This window comes from Thermobia domestica, chromosome 16 (assembly GCF_964235325.1).
Source record: "Thermobia domestica chromosome 16, izTheDome1.hap1.1, whole genome shotgun sequence".
Lineage (NCBI taxonomy): Eukaryota > Metazoa > Arthropoda > Insecta > Zygentoma > Lepismatidae > Thermobia > Thermobia domestica.
In genome coordinates, this window is record NC_137469.1 from 135669818 (window position 1) to 135692278 (window position 22461).

Consider the following 22461-nt stretch of genomic DNA (forward strand, 5'->3'; position numbering starts at 1 on the left):
CGAATCTCGAGTCGACTCGACTCGAATTCGAGTCGAGGCACACTTTGTAAAATTCGAGGCTAGTCGAGACAAACGTATTTCTCGACTCGAATTTTCGAGGCGAGACAGCTCGTAAAAATCTCGACTCGACTCGAATGTCTCGAAAATCTTTCTATAATTTTTAATATTATTTTGAAGAAAGTACTCATTCAGAAACACTCGGCACGAGAATTTAGGAAACTGCAGGACTTGTCAGGTGTTCGAGGAGTGCTGTGGTGAGTGTCTTCAACAAGTGGTGAAACCAAGGGGAAACGACGGGGTGTTGGGAGCCCCCACCCCACCTCATTACTCAATGTCGGATGTTGTAGGCTGAGCAGACTGGTAAAACAGGACAGGCAGCGAACTGCGTCGGAACTAACATCATAGTTTAATGCTGGGCCAAGTACAAGTGTGTCTGAATTAGTGTTTTAAATTTCCGGAAATTTTGAACCTGTTGGTAAAAAAGTTTTTTTTCGATTTCTTTCCGGAGAAATTGAAAACATTGAAAAAAATTAAATATCTTTGTATTTGGTTAATTTTACTAGTAATGATATCTTTTTCTTTCAAACGCGTGAAAAATTTAAGTTCAAAAATTTCAGTATTGCGAATATTAAAATATAGTACTCGAAAATAAAACTATTCCAATTATTATTGTATTAAAATACTAGATTTACGTGTATATGTTTGTCCCCACAGAAAAGTTTATATGTTTGTCTCCAGTCCTTTCGACAATGAGATAGTGAACCCACAACTCCTAGAAACGTGCCGTTTTCATTGGTTGATTCCAAATTTTGTGTAAATTGTCCAGTTCTAATGAATATTTAAGAAAACTTGGCCATCAGTTCTTTATTAAATTTTTAGGGGTACACTGGAAGTACTGAAAACGTTTAAAAGTAAAGCTTTATGCCCTACGAGTTATATATCCAACATCACATAATTGTATATAGGGGTTGTATATCTCTCACGTGTTTGTTTCATGATAATGGCCAAATGATAAGAAAACGAAGGATAACCATTTCTCCAGTCTAAGATGAATCTTCATTGTTTGGAGATTTTTTTTAATGAACTCCGTATATAACTGACATAATTAATTGTGTGTGTAATTTATTTACTTATTACATAATGCATGCAGAAAGAAAGAAAATACTGGTAATATATGAATTAGAAATTCCAATCACAAGTCGGCTCAAATCTTGCAAACGATGCGAGATATTGAAAAAAAAATAGTCGAAAAAATTTCCCCTTTATGATACTCCTTGCCGATTTTTATGAAGGCGTCCTTCACTTGTATCTGTAAAGGGACACGTACAGATATAAGGAATGACAAGGAGATTCATGCTCATATGTGAATGATGCGCTGTGTAGAGAGCGCAGGTTCAGCTAGTTGAAAATTAATAGTCTGCTCTCATTTCTGTTATGTCCTTTATTCGTGGATGTTCATTAATTACAGGAGTTACAGTTACAGTTACATACAGTTATATGCATTAATTACAGTTACATACAAGCCTACCAACATGAAGTGTTCTGTTGCAAAAAATAGGTCTCTTGAATAAAACTGAGTTCTCAATGTGCTCTTTGATCTGGTGAAGTTTTGTTAATTTTAACCAAATTATTTCTTAAGAGAAAGAGCAATTGGCAAATTTCACTAATACTCATGCACTAAAACATACAATTACTATTATTTAATATTATAATATACACACTTATATAAACTTTATGTACAAAATCCTGTATGTAAACAAATACATGTTTTCTAGTGCGACAGATTATCTATTACAATCAAAATGAAAGTGCTTATGTTTCTAACTTAATAACTCTTGAATCATCAGACCGATCGCGATAAAATTTTCAACATAGATGAGGTTCGGGATGGTTTTTAACATTTTACTTTGAAGGTGCAACTTGAGGGAAGGAGAGAGGGGAAAATGACATATTAGTGTCAAATCCACAATTTTCGGGGTCGCTGAAATGAACAATCACACTTCCGATGCCATTTAGATCAAAAGTCAGCTCCGCAACATGGCGGAAGGGAGAATATATATATATATATATATATATATATATGTCGATTTTTCTTGCAACTTTTAATGGTAGCGGAATATTTCCTTTTCTGTTTTAAAAATGGGTTGACAAGAAAGTTTTTAAGAAATACCAAATAGTTAGAGGTCTGCGCGGATACAAAATATCGCATCCGCATCCGTACCGCATCCGCAGCACCTCTATCCGCATCCGCAACATCTCTATCCGCATCCGCAGATAATGAAGTACCAAATATATACAACTTACATATTCTATAATACACGTAGTTTTCTGAATCAAAAGAAACAATATATTATATCAGTTTCCTCGTAATCAAATACCAACTACGATAAATAAAATGCAATATAAACCTTGCAGATACAAATTAGAAATTAATGAACGATATATGTACTTACCCAAGATCTTCAAATGCAGGTATCGGACCAAAATAATGCCACGTAGGTAATATCCCCCAATCGACTAATTTTAGAGCACGTCACTAAGTTTTTAAACTTCATCATCACTCATAAAAAAGGGGCATTTGTTCTAAACACAAAGGCGAAATAGAAATAATCGTTATTAAGAAGTAAAATTAATCACAGGACCGCAAACACATTCACGACACTAGCACCAATAATTGCACTGAATTTAAAAAATAAGTGAAGAAACTAACAACGCAGTACAATGCATGCTTTCACGACCAAGCTCCTTCGTGGCTAAGCGGTTAGCGTACGCGCCTTTCGCGTGGGAGACCCGGGTTCAATTCCCGGCGGGAGTTCATGTCGTTCGGATTCCACGTTAATCAGTAGGTCCACGTCTCATATAGCCTCGCTGCTGAACGCGACGATAAACTCAAAATCAACTCAAGCTTTCACGGCCACGCTTTTACTGACACTAGAAGTGAAAATAGCTTCGAATACAAATAGGAAGTCTGTACCGTTAATTTCGGGAAGAGGCAATTTAGGAAGTTTAGAATTTACTGCTTTTCTTTGCAGCCCCCACTTATTGTTGGACACATTTAGGGTAGGAGAAACAACGCATTGGTTGGTCTTTCTTTCTTTACCAGAGGCCCAGAACATACATGTACACATACACACAAGAAGAAAGAAAGAGAGAGAAACAATTGCTGTTATAAAACTTCAATCCCTCGGAATGTTCATTGAGGTCCATGGCACCTCTCCGAAGAGAGAAATCTGTGGGATCGCAAATGTGCATTCAGTATCTGCTGTACTTCAAAGAAGATTTTTTTAAGAGAGAGGGAGAGAGAAAGATGAGCGTATGATGTGATTTGTTTACTATTTCGGTGACCTACGCGCTTCTCCAATGAAATGAAATGAAATCTTTGAGTTTTACGTCCCACGGTTATGCCGGTTAGGCTAAAGGGGACGGTGATGAGTAATGAATGAAATGGTGGAATGAAGGAAGTGGGAGGAAACGGGAGAACCCCAAGAAAACCCACGCACACGGTGTTTGTAAACCACAAAGTTCACTTGGCGGGGGCTGGGATCGAACCCGGGACCCCAAGCACCAGAGGTGAACGCTCTACCACTGAGCCACCGCGGTCCCGCTACGCTCTTCTCCAGTTTGTCACAAAAGGCAAAGATAATTCTTCTGACCAGTTTTCAGTTTATGGAAGGGGATGAGTGTTTTAAATTAGGGTTTTGGTTCCTGACCTCTCAGACCAGAAAAACTTTATTTGAAGACATTTCTTAATCTTCAAGGCGAATGGTCTAAAAATTTTCAGCTTTATCAAAGGGGCTTTGGCGGCAATTATTTTTCTTTTTTACAGCAAACAGTGGTACTTGAGGAGTAGCGATGGGGCTTGACGTTTCTTTCTGTTTAGGTCAGAGATGTCATTCACCTACACTCACCTACATGTCATTCACCTCATGACAACTCTCTCGTGTCATTTTTTGTCCTTTTGCTGTCACTGAGTCACAAGCTTCAAACACACTTGTATTTTGATTTTAGTATTTTTCAACTGGTTTTAAAACTTTTAATTCGAAACGAACGTTTCTAGTGCTTTCCACCATTATCAGAAAATTCACAGCATTTTTCTAGGTAGAAAAAATGTAGGAAACATTATCCGCAACTTTATCCGCTATCCGCACAGAAAAGAGACATATATCCGCAAATACCCATTTCGATGAGGATATCCGCATCCGCGCAGACCTCTAAAATAGTAAATTATAGGTTTATTGAAAATCAGTTTTTGTTGTTGTTGGTTGTTTGTTTTCGTTTTCCTCATTTCTTTCAGGAGAAAGAGCTGCGAATCTTTGTTCCTTCTTGAAGCCAGTTAATAATATTCAGGGATCTTTCCCTCGTGTTTCCCTTTGTTCATTCCTTTTTCGCACAGTAATATAAACCATAAAGGCACTGAATCAACCAGATTTTTTCTCTGAAAAGACTGATGACTCACAACAAATTTGTCTGTCGCTAATTCAATTACCATTAGGTCCCATTAGGTCCCTTTCGTTCGCTGCCACTGAGTGGAAACAATGAGTTGCGTCACTGCTTGTGAAAAACAAGCAACCGACAGCAGGCACCAAGGCTTCTTGTTATTTTCTCTTTGGCTCCCCTTTTATTGCCCAAGTTAGGAGTGGTGTTGCCAGGACACACAGAAATACATGGAACACGAAGAAACACACATACAGCCGTTCATGGTTCGAGATTTCAGTGTCCATCCGGCGACTATCCGGTTCATATAGTTCGTAGAAGCATTTCCACCGTCTCAAGTTATTCCAATTTGAGAAATGGCTGTTAATAGTAAGCAAGCACTTCTTCTTATTTTGCTGCTCAAAAAGAAGAAACGTAGAGGGAAACACGAATGTCCGTGCATCCTATGCTATCAACGAGATTACAAATTGGCCTGTATCATACTTTGTATCGTGATCTCCGTGCAGACAAAATGAAGTTCTTTAACTACTTCCGTATGTCGAAACCTTCATTTGATGAACTCCTGGAGTTAATAGGGACAGATATTACAGGGATTGACACAGTGATGAGAACAAGTATTACACCAGAAGAGAAGCTAGCTGTAACTTTAAGGTAAGAATAATGATATTAGATCCAGCTCGCGCAGTGTGGACTTTGTGGTGGACAAACACCGTGCTCGTGGGTTTTTTCGGGGTTTTCCCGTTTCCTCCCACTTTCTTCAGTCCACCATTTCATTCATTTCTCATCATCGCCGTCTCCTTTAGCCTAACCGGCATAAGGGTGTGACGTAAAACTTAAAGATTTCATTTCATTTTTATTAGTTAGAATTCAACTTCATTTCAACACCTACGCTACTAGGCTACATGGGACGTAGATCTACAAACCACAGTACCTGCCACCGGAAATCGAACCCGACTTTTGCAAGGGAGCAAAGTTCTAAGCATTTAGCCACAAAGAATCCCATCAATATATATTTGGTTTTGTCAACAACATATTTCCGTCCTTTACTTCTTTCCTTAATGATTTAATAATAATAATAATAATAATAATAATAATAATAATAATAATAATACATAATTCTGTAAAGACAATAAAGAGGAGCGCGCCAATATTTTTTTCAAATTGGTCTCGAAACCAAAAATGGTACATGTGTACCTGGTTTCGTTTTAGTAAACAGATTAGAGTCTAGATTATCTGAAATATTATTCTTGGGACACAATTCATTACAGAAAGCCGCTTCTCCCTATCTATTAGAGTTTTTACCTTATAGTAATCAACGTTTAAGCCAAAAGTTGTTGATTTATGCCATTTCTGGTTTAAATAGAGGGTTAAGAGGGGAGATAGTACCTATATTTGAAATGCTAAATTGATTACAAAAACACTTTTCGCTATCTATTATCGTTTTTATTCTATGACGATCAACACTGAAAGCGGAAATGGTTGATTTCTGCCACTTCCGATTTGAATAAAGTGTTAAAAGAGAAAATGCGAACTATTCTTAGAACGCTAAGTCGATTCCAAGGAAATCGAACTTGCTCCTATATCGGTTTTCTTTATATAGATTAATATTGAAACCGGAAGTCGTACTGGATTTCTACCACTGCCGGTTTTAATACAGTATTAAGGATGGATGTGGAAGATATTCTTTGAACACTTAATCGATTTGAGAAAACCCCTTCTCGCTATCTATTATGGCTTTCGCTCTGTAATGGCAACGTTAAAACCGGAAATGGTTGATTTTTACCACGTCCGGTTGATTAATCGTCTCCATAAACGAACTCGGACGAGATACCATAATCGCTCCACATATCTATTGCAAAAACAGAATATAACAATTTGGCATTTGTCCAAGAGTTATCGTAGAAGTAACGGACGGACGGACTAAGAATACAATATTATAAGTCCCGTTACGTGATAATAATAATAGTTATAAACGTATCCGGAAATGATTCATTTGGCATAAGGGGTGGTTGCTAATCTGAAATGACTAATACCCAAAGAACAAAACATAATAGACGACTAGGCAGAGTTGGATTTACCACTAGGCCCGAGTCTAGGGGCGCAACGTTTTCAGGGGAGCACATTGAAAATTTAATTAGCAAGACGAAAAAAGTGCAAAAGTATTATATTAATAATAATAATAATAATAATAATAATAATAATAATAATAATAATAATAATAATAATAATAATAATAATAATAATAATAATAATAATAACAGAAGTCAAACAGTCTCCAAATAATAATTGATTTAGCAAGTCTATTGGCGTTAATCATTGGTCGTCGAAGCTAAATAGAATTTTAACGTTCTACTTGCAGTAGACAGTATCGAAGAGGCGGGTAATTATGATGTACTGCACTTCCCTCGCAACCCTCTGTGCATGTGCTCTTCAACACCTTGTCACAATATAAATCTACATAAAGTTCAACAATCCGATTATTTTATTCCCTTTAATGAAATTCTTACTGTTGGAATATTCAAACTATTACGGGCGAAAATTCAAAACGAACTTATTTCATTACTGCGCCAACGCATATTGTAAAGTCAGGAGTGCCCACAACGGGGGGCTATGACGCAAACTGTGTCATTGAAATATTTGGGGGGGGTTAAAAATCTATATAAATATGTTTGAGGGGGTGTAAAAATTAATCGAAAAGATTTTTTTTTCATGGAAGAACACCTATGGATAGACAATTGCGGGAGGGTGAGTTATGGACATAACGGGGTGGGCATCACTGGTAAAACTCATCATTCTCTGTAACTATTTCAAACAACAAGAAAAGATCGTGAATTTATAGTAATTAAAGTCTTTCTTCACAACATATGTAAAATAAAAATTCATTAAAATTTATACTAAAACGAAATAAAGGTGTGCATAAAATATGTTTTTCATTATTATTTTCTATTGTGTTAAAAAAAATTCCCCCATCGGGGAGGGGTAGTAAACCCGCGACTAGGGCAGGCACGGAAAGATCCAGTATCCTTTACCCTAAGAAACACCGCTATATTTCAACAGCAAAGAATTCAAAAAATAAGCTTTATTTTCCAGTGCTTTTATTGATTATAACATTTTCTATTTGCTTCGCCATCTAAAACAGTAAACAAAACTGCAATTAGTTGCCGTATTACGACTTTACAAAAATACAAAAATATGATATTCAACGTAGCACTAACGTTCCTAACCATATTGGCTTTGCATGTGAGAGAACCATGGTTCGATTCCCAGTGCGGATTCTGCTAACTACCTATTCAATGTAAGTTTGTTCATACACAATAAAATTTATACCATTTACAACTGAAAAGTCCACAGTGCAAGCAAAAGGTTTAGCATATGGTTACCCATGTAAAACAACCCTGCTTCAATTCCCGGCAGTGTCATTCTTCCCTATCCAATATAACTTCCTTCTTAAAATATACTTTATAAATACCAGTTATACGTCTTACACAATTCATAGCTACATATAAGTAACACCTGCTAAGCAAAATGTTTATCGTAGTTTTCCACGTAGGAGAGCCATAGTTCGATTCCCGGTGCGAATTCTGCTAACTACCTATCCAATATAAGTTTGTTCTCACACAGTACAATTTAAAACATTTATAAGTGAAAAGTCCACAGTGCAAGCATGAAAAGGATTAGCATACGGTTTTCCACGTAGGAAAATCTTGGTTCGAGTCCCGGCAATGTCATGGCTCTATCCAATATAACTTCCTTCTTAACATATAATTTATAAATACCAGTTATACGTCTTACACAATTCATAGCTACATATAAGTAACACCTGCTAAGCAAAATGTTTATCGTAGTTTTCCACGTAGGAGAGACATAGTTCGATTCCCGGTGCGAATTCTGCTAACTACCTATCCAATATAAGTTTGTTCTCACACAGTACAATTTAAAACATTTATAAGTGAAAAGTCCACAGTGCAAGCATGAAAAGGATTAGCATACGGTTTTCCACGTAGGAAAATCTTGGTTCGAGTCCCGGCAATGTCATGGCTCTATCCAATATAACTTCCTTCTTAAAATATACTTTATAAATACCAGTTATACGTCTTACACAATTCATAGCTACATATAAGTAACACCTGCTAAGCAAAAGGTTTATCATACGATTTTCCACGTAGGAGAGCCATAGTTCGATTCCCGGTGCGAATTCTGCTAACTACCTATCCAATATAAGTTTGTTCTCACACAGTACAATTTAAAACATTTATAAGTGAAAAGTCCACAGTGCAAGCATGAAAAGGATTAGCATACGGTTTTCCACGTAGGAAAATCTTGGTTCGAGTCCCGGCAATGTCATGGCTCTATCCAATATAACTTCCTTCTTAACATATAATTTATAAATACCAGTTATACGTCTTATACAATTCATAGCTACATATAAGTAACAAAACCTGTTAAGCAAAAGGTTTATCGTACGGTTTTCCACATGGAGGAGCCCTGGTTCGATTCCCGGTGCGAATTCTACTGTCTTCCTGTTCAATATAAGTTTGTTCTCACTCAGTAAAATTTTTAACATTTATAAGTGAAAAGTCCACAGTGCAAGCATGAAAAGGATTAGCATACGGTTTTCCACGTAGGAAAATTTTGGTTCGAGTCCCGGCAATGTCATAGCTCTATCCAACATAACTTCCTTCTTAACATATAATTTATAAATACCGGTTATACGTCTTACACAATTCATAGCTACATATAAGTAACAACATCGGCTAAGCAAAAGGTTTATCATACGATTTTCCACGTGAGAGAGCCCTGGTTCGATTCCCGGCACGGATTCTGCTGACTTCTGTTCAATATAATTTATATATACCTGTTCTGTCTTACACAATTCATAGCTATATATAAGTAACAAATTCGCACTGCAAGCATAAAATTTAGCGTACGGTTCTCCACGTGGGAGAATCCTAGTTCGATTTCCGGTGTAATGAATAATCTAGATTCCCTCTACCCTACATATTACATTATACTATATCTTAATCAAGTTATAATTCCATAAAAGTCACCGAGTAATATGGTATTCAATGCCGAAAAATCTGCAGTCAATTTCCGATTAAAACAAAACTTTTTTTCCCTTATACTCCCGACAATTACAATATGTTTTACATGTATTTCATTCCCAATGTCAGTTCCCATATAAAAATAAACAAGTATAAAACAAGAATACTACAAAGTTAGTACCTACCAATAATTTTCTCTTGCAGTCAATTCTACGTGTCAATTTTCTTCTTTCAACACTCTTCTTATCTCTTTACGTTATACGAATCATGTAAATGAATCAGTATTTATATAAGTCTAATAACCTTGAGAACAAACCAGAAACTTCCAGACTATTCTTTCATCCATTCCAATGACCAAAATTCCTGAATATTCTCCAACGACTAACATCCGCTGCCGTGTTAAATGTAATGCATATAAATGAATCAAACAATATATTATCTTGTTATACGTGTGTGATCTGTATATTTGAATTCTAAGGGTCTTTTTATATTCTGCTTGTCAAATTAACATTTCTTAACCATTCTAAGAACGGAAATCATTTATGATACGCGACGTGTCATTTACAAGATCATTAATATGTGGAGGAAGGTGTATCAATTATTCAAACTGTCAACCGGCGGTGTATATAACTACAACATATCATTAAGAACTCTTACAATACCAAGAATATCGCCCCTCATGAATATTTATGAGTGAGGACTAGTTTTCCCACAGCTACTTTACTTTTGCCTTTACAAATCCAGAAGCTGCTTGGTATATCGTCTTACTTTGACCACTGAACGAAAGGAGAATGAGATAACTGTAATTTCTACTTACCAGATATGTCAGAAAATACTAAAGCTCCTTCGAAGTGCCTGGTATCTTTTCTAGTTGCGTGGATGTACTTAAGAACTTCATCTGGAAGAAATGTGGCCAGTATCATTGACTGTCTGAAACTCATTATATTAGTTGAAGCGCTTGGGGCTTCTTGCAGTGTCACCGTCGGGCGAGAACTTGGAGATCCTGGATCGGCAGCTGCAAATGTTTGATCAGTTATTACGTTCTATACTAATACAATTTTTACCTTATTTAACAAAACACTAGCACAAATATGAATGCATACAAATACACCAGATGGAGAGAATTATATAGTATCGATGCGTGAAACACAACAGAGGAGTTTCAGGCAGGAAACACTGGTATAGTCCCCCTTCCCCAAGTATTTTGTATAAAAGAAGATAATGGATTGATACTGAAAGTTCTTGTATGAAAGAAGTAAAGAAAGACGAGTAATAAATGAAAATTTTATTATTCCACATATATATATATTTGTTCACGAATATTGTATCTGTTATTAAGTACTAGTATTACAATATGTAGGTACTTCTATTAAACTTAATATACGAAGAGCGTCCAATAAATTATCTACCTAGACAGGAAGGGAGGGGGTTGCAGTGGTTTTGCAGAAGTTGGAGCACCTCTCAGTTAAAAGTTTCTCACTAGTGACTATTTCCTCTTCCGAGACCTGAAGGAACAGCTGCGGAGATAACGTTTTATGTCGGACAATGAGGTGCAATAAGCTGTTTCCCAGTGGTTTGCAAGCCATGGCAAAGACTATTTTTTTTCTCTCTCTGAGATTTCTTCGCTGTCTACAAAGTAGCGACGGTGCATAGACCTCCATGGAGACTAGGGATTACATCGAGAAACAGTGAAGAACCAGGTCAGTCTATCTTCATTCCTTCCTATGTAGATGGCTTATTGGACGTCCCACGTATTTTAAAAGTAATAATTAGGAAACAAACTACGTCATCTCACAAATGTGTAAAACCGATTTTATGTTATTTCTTAAATAGAGAAATTACAATTTTTAATGTAGTATGTCAAATATGCACTACTACTTAAGACCAACGGAACATTAATTTCTTCCTGTCTACTTAAATATTTTATGTAATCACTGTCTTCATCTCTTGTATCTTGCATATTTTATAACTAATAATTTACTTTACGTAAAAAAAAAAAAAAACTTTCCGAGAAAATAGAATTAATAATACACGACAAAAGTCGCATTTGTAGTTTTAATGGACTATATGAATGCTTTTCTGGGGAATCGAAAGGAAGTAATATAATATGTAAATATGGATTTGAGAGGAATGAATTGGTCTACTTATTTGGACAGAACTTACTAATGATATGGAACAAAGATTTTATCAATACAAGAGGATAGACCTGGACATCTCCATTCGATGGAACGATACCAAATAGATTACGTACGACAGGATCGGTTTCAAAACGAAAGAAAAAAGTTCAAGCAATTTGCATCCTGAAAGAATTTAAGAACTTATGTGGAACAATAAACCAATAAAGTGTATTGAACACAAAAGAGAAAAAAAGAATTCAATTGGAAATAATTTAAAAGATTTGAGGATATTCTTGTAGGAAAAAAAATGAGTGTCACGGTATAACGAAAAGTAAAACTAGGCAGATAGAGAAAGACTACAATTAAATAGGTAATATTAAAGCATGTAATTGCTATACAAAAACAAAGAGATTACCTTACTATCATCGTGTAACGAAACTTCTAAAGAATCTTTCCAAGTAAGATAGTGAAATCAGCCCTTGATGCAAATTCGGTCATTATTAACACAAAAGGTTTCCTTGACCCAAAATTACCTAAAAAAAATTTTGATCCCCTCCCTTTACCGAATTATCGTATCATACATGTTCAAAATTGAATATTTTTTTTAAAAAAATGGTGCGGGTGGTCGAAATATTTTGAAAGTTTCACAGATTGTAGATACTACCTAGGTGTAAATGTGCATTTTTTTAAACCATTGATGCCCATTTTCTTTGTTTTTTGCGTGTTGAAAATTTCAAAAATTGTAGAAAAAAATTTGTTTCGTTAAAAACATTGTTATACTCTTAAGTACAACATAATTTTTTCGGGTCCTGAAAGTGATTACAACATTGTCAAAAAGAAATAAAACTGAAAACAAACGTGTTTTTCACACAGTTTTTTCATCATTTTAAGGCCCTCAAAGTGAGGGTTCCTTGAAGCAATCCTTTCCTAGAGTTAACAATTTTCCTTCCTCTTACGTCCCTTTCTCTTCTGTCGTTTTTCGGCTGCTTCGATTGTGTTCATTTCGGAACAGAAACACCAAATGTATCTCTGTAACAGTGCTTCCACTTCAACCGACTCTTGCACACCTCACGTCGCCTAATCGTATCTACCAGTGTTTGCTTTACTGGCCGTACACAATGGCGCTCTCTGTTACCTGCATCGGGAAACGGCGACCCGCTACTGATGAATAATGTTTTTCCACATCTATGTTCTACCTGGAATCGCAGTAACTCCACATTCCTTGTCACTGTACAGGGACCAGCAATTATTTGGATAACTATCGGATAAGGCACGTTTTGTTTCAGATTCTGTGTACCTTATTTGCCAATTTACTTTCTTTGTTTTAATTTTTCTGTAGTGATGTAAGCTGTATTTCGTTGCTGTTTTGTTTCTTCATTTACAGGTATCTGCACCTTATTCCAAAAAGTTTGAGAGCATTAATTATTGCTGTTTTTCTAAGTTCAAGTTCGGTTATCTTCGGAAACGGTGGCAAGTTAAGAGTCCCTAAGTCAACTTTTGCAATCCGCAGAAATTTTGCAGATATATTTTTCTTTTAAGTATAATAAATATAAGACATATTGAAATGTTATTAAGTGTAGAAAAGAAGTAAAATTGATTGAAAAACTTAACGATACAATATTTCGAAACTATGTACGCGTGTAAACATATGCTGGCATAGTCATTTATGATCCCATACGTTAAAGAACATTTCCAATAAAAGAAAAGACAGCGAAAACTTTCAAGTAAGAGGCATCAAATTTGGTAGCATTCAAAATTTTCTAAGAAATAACGAATGGTAACGTTTTCCCATAGTGATACACCAGAGAGGTTACGAATGATAACACGTCAAACTACAAGTTCAATTTTTTTCGTAACGACGAAGTAAAGTCAAACTCTAGTTCTTTTTTTTTTTTTTTTTTTTTTTAGAAAGAGCTCGGAGCTGAAGATTTCTATCACGTAGAGCGTGTAAAGACCTGCACGAGCCGAATTTTTCGGCCCGAGCCCAATCCAGCACGAACGTACCTAGGCCCGGCCCAGCCCGGGCCCGAAAAATTTTGGAGATTTTCGGCCCGGCCCAGCCCGATACGTTTTTCAAAATTCTTGGCCCAAGACCGGCCCGGGCACGATAAATTTTAAAATTTTTGGTCCGACCCCGGCCCGATAATTTTTTAAAAAAATTAGCTCGAGCCCGAATCTTTCTCAAAATTTAGTACTAAATTTGACCTAACCCGCAGAAACATTTTCTAAATTCTGGTTCACAAAATGACGCTTGCCTCCCGAATGGTACCATTGCCTCCTAGAACTTTGCCTGTCATCGAGAGAACAAAAACTCCATTCCCTGTAACAAAAATCTAACTTAATTGATTTTTAACATAAAGTGAAGATGGCAATATTGTTTAGCGACAGGCAAAACATTCCCACGCCTTCTTTTTATATTTTGAGTTCAGTGAAGGCCAAGGTCAGAGCTCAATTTACCGCATAATGCCTGTAATCCTCTATAGTGAAAGTGGATCCGCTAAGCAACACAAACTGTAAATAGCTATTGCATTCTTTGTAACTTTTTTCACGGACACACTTCTTCAGCGTTTGGCTTTATTCCAATTATCGTTTAACGAATGTCAATAATTATTAAAGAATTGCAATTGATCGGCCCCAGCCCGGCCCGACCTGAAGAGAAATCAGTGTCGGCCAGCCCAAGCCCGGCCCGGCCCAAAGAAATAACAGTGTCGGCCCACCCAGGCCCAGCCCGTGCAGGTCTCTAAGTGCGTGTGCCAGGGAGGCTCACTGTTTGAGTTACTCGTGATAAGTGAGTGATCCCGGAAAGCAAGAGTCAACGGAAAAATTTCAAATGAAAAGGAAAGTTTTGCCTCAAAACAGCCATAATTAATGCACTTAACCTTTCTGGAATAACGTGTACATACTCGTAAATGAAGAAAGGAAACAGCAACTAAACAAAGCTTACATCACCAAAGAAAAATCAAAACAAAGAGAGTAAATTGATAAATATGGTGCACAGAATAACTGAAACAAAACAAAAACGTCTTTTGTTATCCGATAATTATCCAAATAACTGATGGTCCCTCTACAATGAAAAGGTATGTGGAGTTACTTCGATTCCAGGTAAAACATAGAAGAAATAGAAGGCGTACTTGTTTTTCCGCTGCCTCTAGTGCGTATTCGAAAAGTCAAGTGGAAAAGCATTTTTCATCGGTAGCGGGTCGCCGTTTCCCGATGCAGGTAACAGAGAGCGCCATTGTGTACGGTCAGTAAAGCAAACACTGGTAGAAGATACGATTAGGCGACGTGAGGTGTGTATAACTTTGTTGTGCAAGAGTCGATTGAAGTGGAAGCACTGTTACGGATATACATTTGGTATTTCTGTTCCGAAATGAACACAATCGAAGCAGCCGAAAAACGACAGAAGGAGAAGGGAAGTAAGAGAAAGGAAAATTGTTAACTCTGGGAAAGGATTGTTTCAAGGGGCCCTCACCTTGAGGGTCTTAAAATGATGAAAAAACTGTGCGAAAAATACGTTTGTTTTCAGTTTTATTTCTTTTTGACAATCTTGTCATCTCTTTCTGGCCCCGAAAAAAGTATATGTTGTACCTAAGAGTATAACAAATTTTTTAACTGAAAAATCAGCGACATGTTCCCCCCAAATTTTTTCTACACTTTTTTGAAATTTTCAACACTCAAAAAAATAAAGAAAAATCCAAATCAATTGTTTTGAAAAAATTGCACATTTACACCTAGGTAGTATCTACAATCTGTGAAACTTTCATCGACCACTCGCACCATTTTTTTTTAATATTCAATTTTGAGCATGTATGATACGATAATTCGGTAAGGGGGGGAATCAAAATTTTTTTAGGTAGTTTTAGGTCAAGGGTAACCTTGAGGATCAATAACGACCCAATTTGGATCAAGGGCCGATTTCACTATCTTACTAGGAAAGACCCTTTGTACCAGATTGCCCACAAGCAAGAACTGATAAGAATTTTGTAAAAAAAAAAAAAAAAGGCAAAGTTGTCGTATCTTAATTCTGTGCTGACTAAAGTAAATCCTACTTTTAAATATAGTAAGAAAAGAAAGTAGGAGACATGTTTTACACATGGAAGTAGGGACAAATTCAGTTGAAATTTCCAAAGAAAATATTAAATAAGATGAGAAGTAGAAAGAGGAAGGAACTAGTTACGAGAGCATTCCAAAATCTGCAAGTAAAGGTATGGTATCATGAAGTTAGCACAGCTAAAAAGAACCTTTAGAAAACTAGGCAAAGAAAAATATGGAAAAAAGTTGTATTTGTAATGACAACTTTGTGGCCCTTCTTCATTTTTATTTATACTGTAATTTCTTATTTTTACATATATATCAGCGGTGTAGCGTAAGGGAACGCCTATATGCCCGGCATTCCCTGTTAATAAGAAAAAGTACGTATTTCATTATATTTATAATTTGTTTGCTTATAATTATCACGATTATTTCCACTGCAATCTTGTGGATGCGCTCTCTCGCTTTACTTTGACAAGCGGAACCTACGCATGCGCATCACTCAGATGCACATTTTCTGTCTTTCCTCTTGTTGTATGCTATGTTCCTCGGGCATCCAGGCCTACTGCAAGCATCGGGGTTTTCGTCTGCTTTCTGTCGAATGCGCATGCCCAACTACTCCCCGCCATCCCTTTGCAGCCCATCATTTGCTTTAGATATAAGCTGGCGTATGCTCAAGTACTGCCAACTCTATATATTTTGAACTAAGCTATGGTTTCTGTATAGAACGTACTACCGTTGCCAAGGAAATAAAATAAAACATAAATAGATAGTTCAACTCCATTATGAAGCATGTCGCTTATGTAAGTAATAGTATAAAAATAGTTATGCTTTAATCGTAATTAAATGCATCGTAATTGTAATAGTAATTAAAGACAAACTAATAATCTACATCATAAATACATATCATGTCCCAGAATGTAGCCAGATATTCTTTGAGTGGACTCACATACACAAGCATAACTATAATGCATTCTGTAGAATCACGGTCACCGATCCGGTAGGCCACCCTCTGCCCTTCACAAAGTTTACTTGTGCTCTTCCGTATCTGGATATCTGACAATGAAGTAGATACACAGAAATAGGCCCCAGAGTTGCTTTAAGTGCTTTCTATTTGTATCTTCAAATGATATAAACACTCAGGCCCATATTCACGAACGGGCACCTGAGGTCCGGACCCAAGATGACAAATTTCTAGGGGTGACATTTAAAAATAAAACGAGATTGAAGTATGGTATGAGGAGAAAGAAGCTGCCCACGAGAAAGAAATAAAGGGAATTATACTGAAAACAATATTTATATAAAAGTGGAGCCGGGTTTTCTCGTCACAATGCTAGTGGCAGAAAAGGAGCTGAGACAATTACTTATTGGCGTCTAACGTAATCTACGCATTTGCTACTGTATGCCCCACCAGGCTTGCAATTAGGGGAGCCTGCGCCCCTAAATGTTTTGTCCTCCTATATTATTAAGAATAGTTATTGATAAAAGAGATCCAGAATTGTGACGATTGGACCCCCTAGCATATTTGTGTCTCTCTCCTAAACTTTAATGGCTGGTTGCGGGTTTTAATGAGCAAACTCAGTCTATTAATCTTTTATTTGTGTTATGTAATCGTATGGGATGGTTGCAAATTATGCCGTGCTAAATATAAAGCTTCTGCAAGTTGTTTAATGAACATGGCTTTACACTCCTTTCTTGTGATAAATTATTGGCTCACCTCTCCCTGGCTATGCCCTTGCGTTCTGTACTAGATTTATGCTTTTGATTAGCAGCATTGATCGTTGGTGGTCAAGAAAAACTAGCGGTATATATATATATATATATATATATATATATATATATATATATATGCGTTCTGATTTGAAATGAATATATGTTTTATTTTTCTACTGTAGTATGAAGAAAATTACATTTATAACTAAGAGACAAAGCTGTGGAAAGTGTTCGGCTGCTACAAGGTATAGTACCTTACTAACTTTTAGCAAATGATTACTACGATAACAGTACCAGACACAATTTTTTTTTTTTTTTTTTTTTTTTTTTTTTTTGTTAACAACTACCATATCTCGGTTGACACGAGCAGCGCTGCTCTCTGAAAGGGATACGACCTACCCCAAAGCTTTCCATAAAAACGACAACTAGCAATCAGTCGCAAATATTTCATTCTTCGTGGTATGATGATAGGTTTTCTTGGCTTTCTGGGTGTTCTGTAGGGAATAAAATGTTGTGTTTCGTCTGCATTATGTTTGGGGCAAAGGAGTCGGAGTGGTGTCAAACGGTATTTGTGAGTTGGGTAATTTCATGAAGAAAGCTCTAAAACATGAGTATTCGAAACAACATTTGCTGCATAGTGAATCTTTTCACTTGTTAAGGAAAATACACATTGAACATGCATTGCATTGTATTGTATTATATCAGACAAGTGACTAACTTTGGCATCCCCATTTCGGAATACTACGCTACGCTACTGATATATATATATATATATACTACCGGTCAAAAGTTTCCTGACAGGTGCTTAAACTTACATTTCAATGAACTAGTCAATATATTTTCGATAGGGAAAGCGAATTCGAAATATTATGTTGGTATACGCCTCTATAATGTCTCAGGAGAACAATAGACTCTCTCCCTTTTGTAACATATTTACATCTAGCAGAAAAGGAAGATTATTGAATTATTGTAAAGTCGCCGATTACTTTTAAAAAAACTAACGTGATCAAGATAATGAAATAACTTTGTCTGATGTCTGAAGTAGGTTAAATGTTAGCAATTAATTTCTTTTTATAGTAATCTCTGAAATATAATTGTGGTACACATGCCTTATTGGATAAAATTATTATCAGGAATTTACATTATTAGTGAACAAAAAGTTGCACTACGGTTACGTCTTGAACGGTTTTGTGTGATTTTTTTTTTTTTACCTTTCCTGAGTCAGGGGCGTCATTTCAGACTTCGCTTGAGGGGGGGCAAGAGCACCACCGACATAAAACTTCCACGTTTTGTACTAGCATATTAGTAGACAAGCGACTAAATTAAATATGTATTCCTCAAACTCTTGGGGGGGGCAATTGCCCACTCCTGCCCTTAAATGACGCCCCTGCTCTGAGTGTTTGTTGCTGTAATCGTTAGAAATAGTGGACAAAGGTAAGATCTGAGGCAGATCTTAGTGTTAGTGATCCCGAACGTTTTCAGTGAATATCAAGGAATGTGGACAAAATTGAACTGAAAGGCTTTGTATTATACGTCACGTGCGGAAGATCGTACTATTGTAGTTTCTAGGAAAAGAAATAGCAAGCTTACTCCTATAAGAATTGCTGAATTGCTCCTTAAGCCAACAAGAATTATTAGTGCTAGAAAATTTAGTACTAAAAGCTATAAATATAAATTTAAATTTGACTGTCCCATTTGCAATTATGTTATTGTGAACGAAATATCCGCTTGGACGTTTGGTGGGAAACCCACCTTAATCTCCTAATTCAAGTTGCAATAAGTTGCAACATCTCCCTCAGTTTTTCATTTAATTTTCAAATTTGTAATCTGGATTGATTCCCTACGGATGAGTGGCGGGCTCCCCAGAACAGGATGACATTCATTACCTTTTCGACAGAAACAAATCAGCGGCCTGGATTTCGCCTTGAAGCCTCCATTCACTACAGAACATCTTAATCAACAAATAGAAAACGACTCGATGCCTCGCCTTGTTCTGACTTCATGGGACCTAATCAGGCCCGTGCTGGCCCACCGGGACATATCCCGGTGCGCCCTCCGAAACATCACATAATAAACAAAGGTACAAGTTTTTGTATATAATAAATATTGTTGGTTATTGGTAAAGAACCCATGATAAGTACAGTGGGCTCATTATATAAGGCGCCCTTGCGAAACCACATCAAAGATAAACTGTTTTATTTATTCTTCTGTATGTCACAGCTAAGTACAATGAATACATACTGTTACTGTTGGTAAAAAATAACGTAAGTAGCCCTTGCGAAATCACATCAAAGATAAATGGTTTTTATTCTTCTCTATAACACAGTTCTGTATAATAAATGCAAACATACTGTTACCGTTGATAGAGAATTCGTGAAGAGTACAGTGCACTCTACGAAACTTCACATTAATCACATTATAGATTAGTGGTTTTAGTTGTCCTATACCAGTTTTGTATAGTGAATTCATATAGTGGCTGTTAATAAAGAACCTATGAAGGGTACAGTGCGCCCTTATAAAAGGCGGCCTTCAAAATATCACATTATAAATATTTTTTAAACTCTTCTGTATACCAGTTTTCTTATACATTCATGCTGTTCCCATTGGCAGAGAACAGGTAAAGAGTACAATCACTTTTCAAAGAATATATAAAGTCAGTAGAACAATTAACATGTAGGTCTACTTGGTAAGATAATATAGGAATTTTTCGTACTGCTACTCATTTATTGCCCCCAAAAAACTCAGAAGCTAAGCGCAATCTATGTAGCGTAATTTAAACAATTCACGTTTTTAAAGATCTTTATTTAAAAATTTGATTGATCACGTGAGTTTTAGAGCAGTATTTGAAAATCAGTGCCTATTTTTAAAATATATTGATTTATTGGTATATATTTAGCTTTATTTTGTTTGACAAAAAATTTTTTACAAGTACCAAAATGTGTTTCTCTAGTGAAGACGCTTTCACAGTTTAACCATTTACGTCACTAAACAAATTTGGTGGTTTAGTACATGAAATGGCGCCCGTATATATACAGAGTGTAACTGAATTAATATAACGAAGTCTGGAGGTGAATCCTGACACCGAGATAAAACGAAAAGTACACACCAATCTTTGTGTAAAAATGCCTCCTTTCGGCACCTTGATCACCCGAAAATTTGTCGGAAAATTGAGAGACAACTATAACTCCAGAACAGAATGTCGGATCGAGGTCAGCGAAAAGAGAATATCCATTATCTTCAGATGTAGATTCCATTAGTGTACAATTGGATGTAGTGCGCTGGCGGTGCAAGGGTAACTCCCAATGAAACTGGAATATTCCTTTGGATATTATATCGAACGTTGAATGAGGGAAATGAACAACAATCAAGTACAAGATTTCAACAATCAAAAATAATAGTACATTATTCAAGTTAGAGGAGCACTTAGAGAGAGAGAGATATACACATGTGCGATTGATCTGTTTTGTCTCGGTACAGAATAAACTCATGGAAGCAGAATTTAAATGAAACGAAGTCTTTAACGCATCAATATATCTTCTAGGCTAATGGTGACGGATAAAAAGGAACGGATTCCTGTCCAAATTACAAGTGTGAAAATGGAAAAAATAATTTTATCAACATTAGGTTTAAAATGTCTGTGCATAGGCGGCATGTAACAAAAAAAAAAAAAACAACGTAACATGTAATATCCAAAAATGCAAAAATCATATGTGATGAACGAGTGTACAAGAGATTTTTCCCATGACACAGAGATTCCCAAATATTGCGTTAATACATATTGGGCAAAAGTAAGTTGCACTAAGGTTTTCTCCTCGTAATATGTAATAGTAATTCCATGGAATATGATACTTTTGTGCACAGAAGCAACAAAAATGGACGAAACACGAGATGTTGTACACGTTGCACAACGATACAAAGAAATGCGCTGGGACAGTATATTTGATTTATCCATTATATGAATATTCTTACAGTGATACCTTCGAGGGGCTCTTTTCATCTCATGGAGTTGGCAAACCGCTCCTTACCCCTGAACTACGAAAAACTACATTGCTGTTGTCAATATATCAAAATAGCGTTCTAGTGTAGCCCACTTACATTCTGATTTTAGAGAAACTTGTCATTGTTGGAGAAACTTTCTAGTGTTTGCCATTCGGCTGAGACCTCTGGTTGGCAGTGTTTCAAGGAGAGTCTATCTTAATGAAAGGAAAGAAGTGTAAAAAGAAAGAAGAGGAAGGAAGGTGTTGGTTATTCGCGTCCGCGGTGAAAACATTGTTACCAACCCGGCACAGTAAATCTATACCTGATAAGATTTTATAAAATTTTACTATCACTGGTTGACGGTATTGGGTCAAGCATAAGAAAATATACATAAAACGACGCACGTACACATACATACACGCGCGCGCTCACGCAAGCATAAACACGAAACAGGTAAGAAAAAGAACTAGAAAAATACAGTAAACTGCCCAAGCACAAACGTATGTCTACTGTAGAGAAAGACAATAACTTAAGTCCTCCCGCGAATTGTTGGCGCAATCAACCGAATATCGAAACCCCTAAAACACAATGCTAGGCTGCATTTAAAGTGCGCGCGCTCTGTTCACTGCGTGACATCGCCTGACCAGAATGTACTGCTGACCTGGCAACTATGTTTAAACTTCCAACCTGGTTTCTCTCGCTCCCAGACGAGAAAACAAACACTTGTTGTCCGTACATACATGTACCCATTTTTTTTTTTTTTTTTTTTTTTTTTTTGTAATGAACTCTTCTACTTCTGTCATGCGCAGAAGTGTCAAGGGATCTAATGTCCGAGGGTAAACAGTAGAAGAAATCTCATTGGAATTCCATTTAAAATTGGCGGAAAATCTTTTTTCGACGTTCTAGTATCTTGGAGCTGGATGGAATATCTACACGGAGGGAAGAGAACGTGTGACGTTTGTGTACACGTAGCAGCACGTACGTAGCTGATAGTACTTTCACTAATAGCACGAAGCTTTGGTCGCACACTACGGAACTATCGTCCCTTGTGTGCCAATTGCAAGTGACTCGCAGAAGGCTATGGAGTGGCGGATTGGATGTCTGTTTTGTTGTGGATTTGCGTGAATTGGCGTGGCTGTGTTGTA

General features: G+C 36.5%; 1 protein-coding gene and 1 long non-coding RNA gene across 3 annotated transcripts in view; one reads left to right on the forward strand and one right to left on the reverse strand.

Annotated features, from left to right (window-relative positions):
- The window catches only part of LOC145673438 (adenylate cyclase type 10-like), a 545310-nt gene that overhangs the window by 517679 nt on the left and 5170 nt on the right, over nt 1–22461 (reverse strand). For both annotated transcript variants that reach the window (XR_014128769.1, XM_081743142.1), the window contains exon 2: nt 10294–10491. Coding sequence is in view for 1 of the 2 variants with exons in the window: in XM_081743142.1 (XP_081599268.1) it covers nt 10294–10491 (198 nt within the window). In the remaining variant the exon portion in view is untranslated. The remainder of the gene's footprint in view (nt 1–10293; nt 10492–22461) is intronic.
- Nucleotides 4636–22461, forward strand: part of LOC145673439 (uncharacterized) — a 38679-nt gene continuing 20853 nt past the window's right edge. Inside the window, exon 1 of the long non-coding RNA XR_014128770.1 lies at nt 4636–5085. This is a non-coding gene — a long non-coding RNA (uncharacterized LOC145673439). The remainder of the gene's footprint in view (nt 5086–22461) is intronic.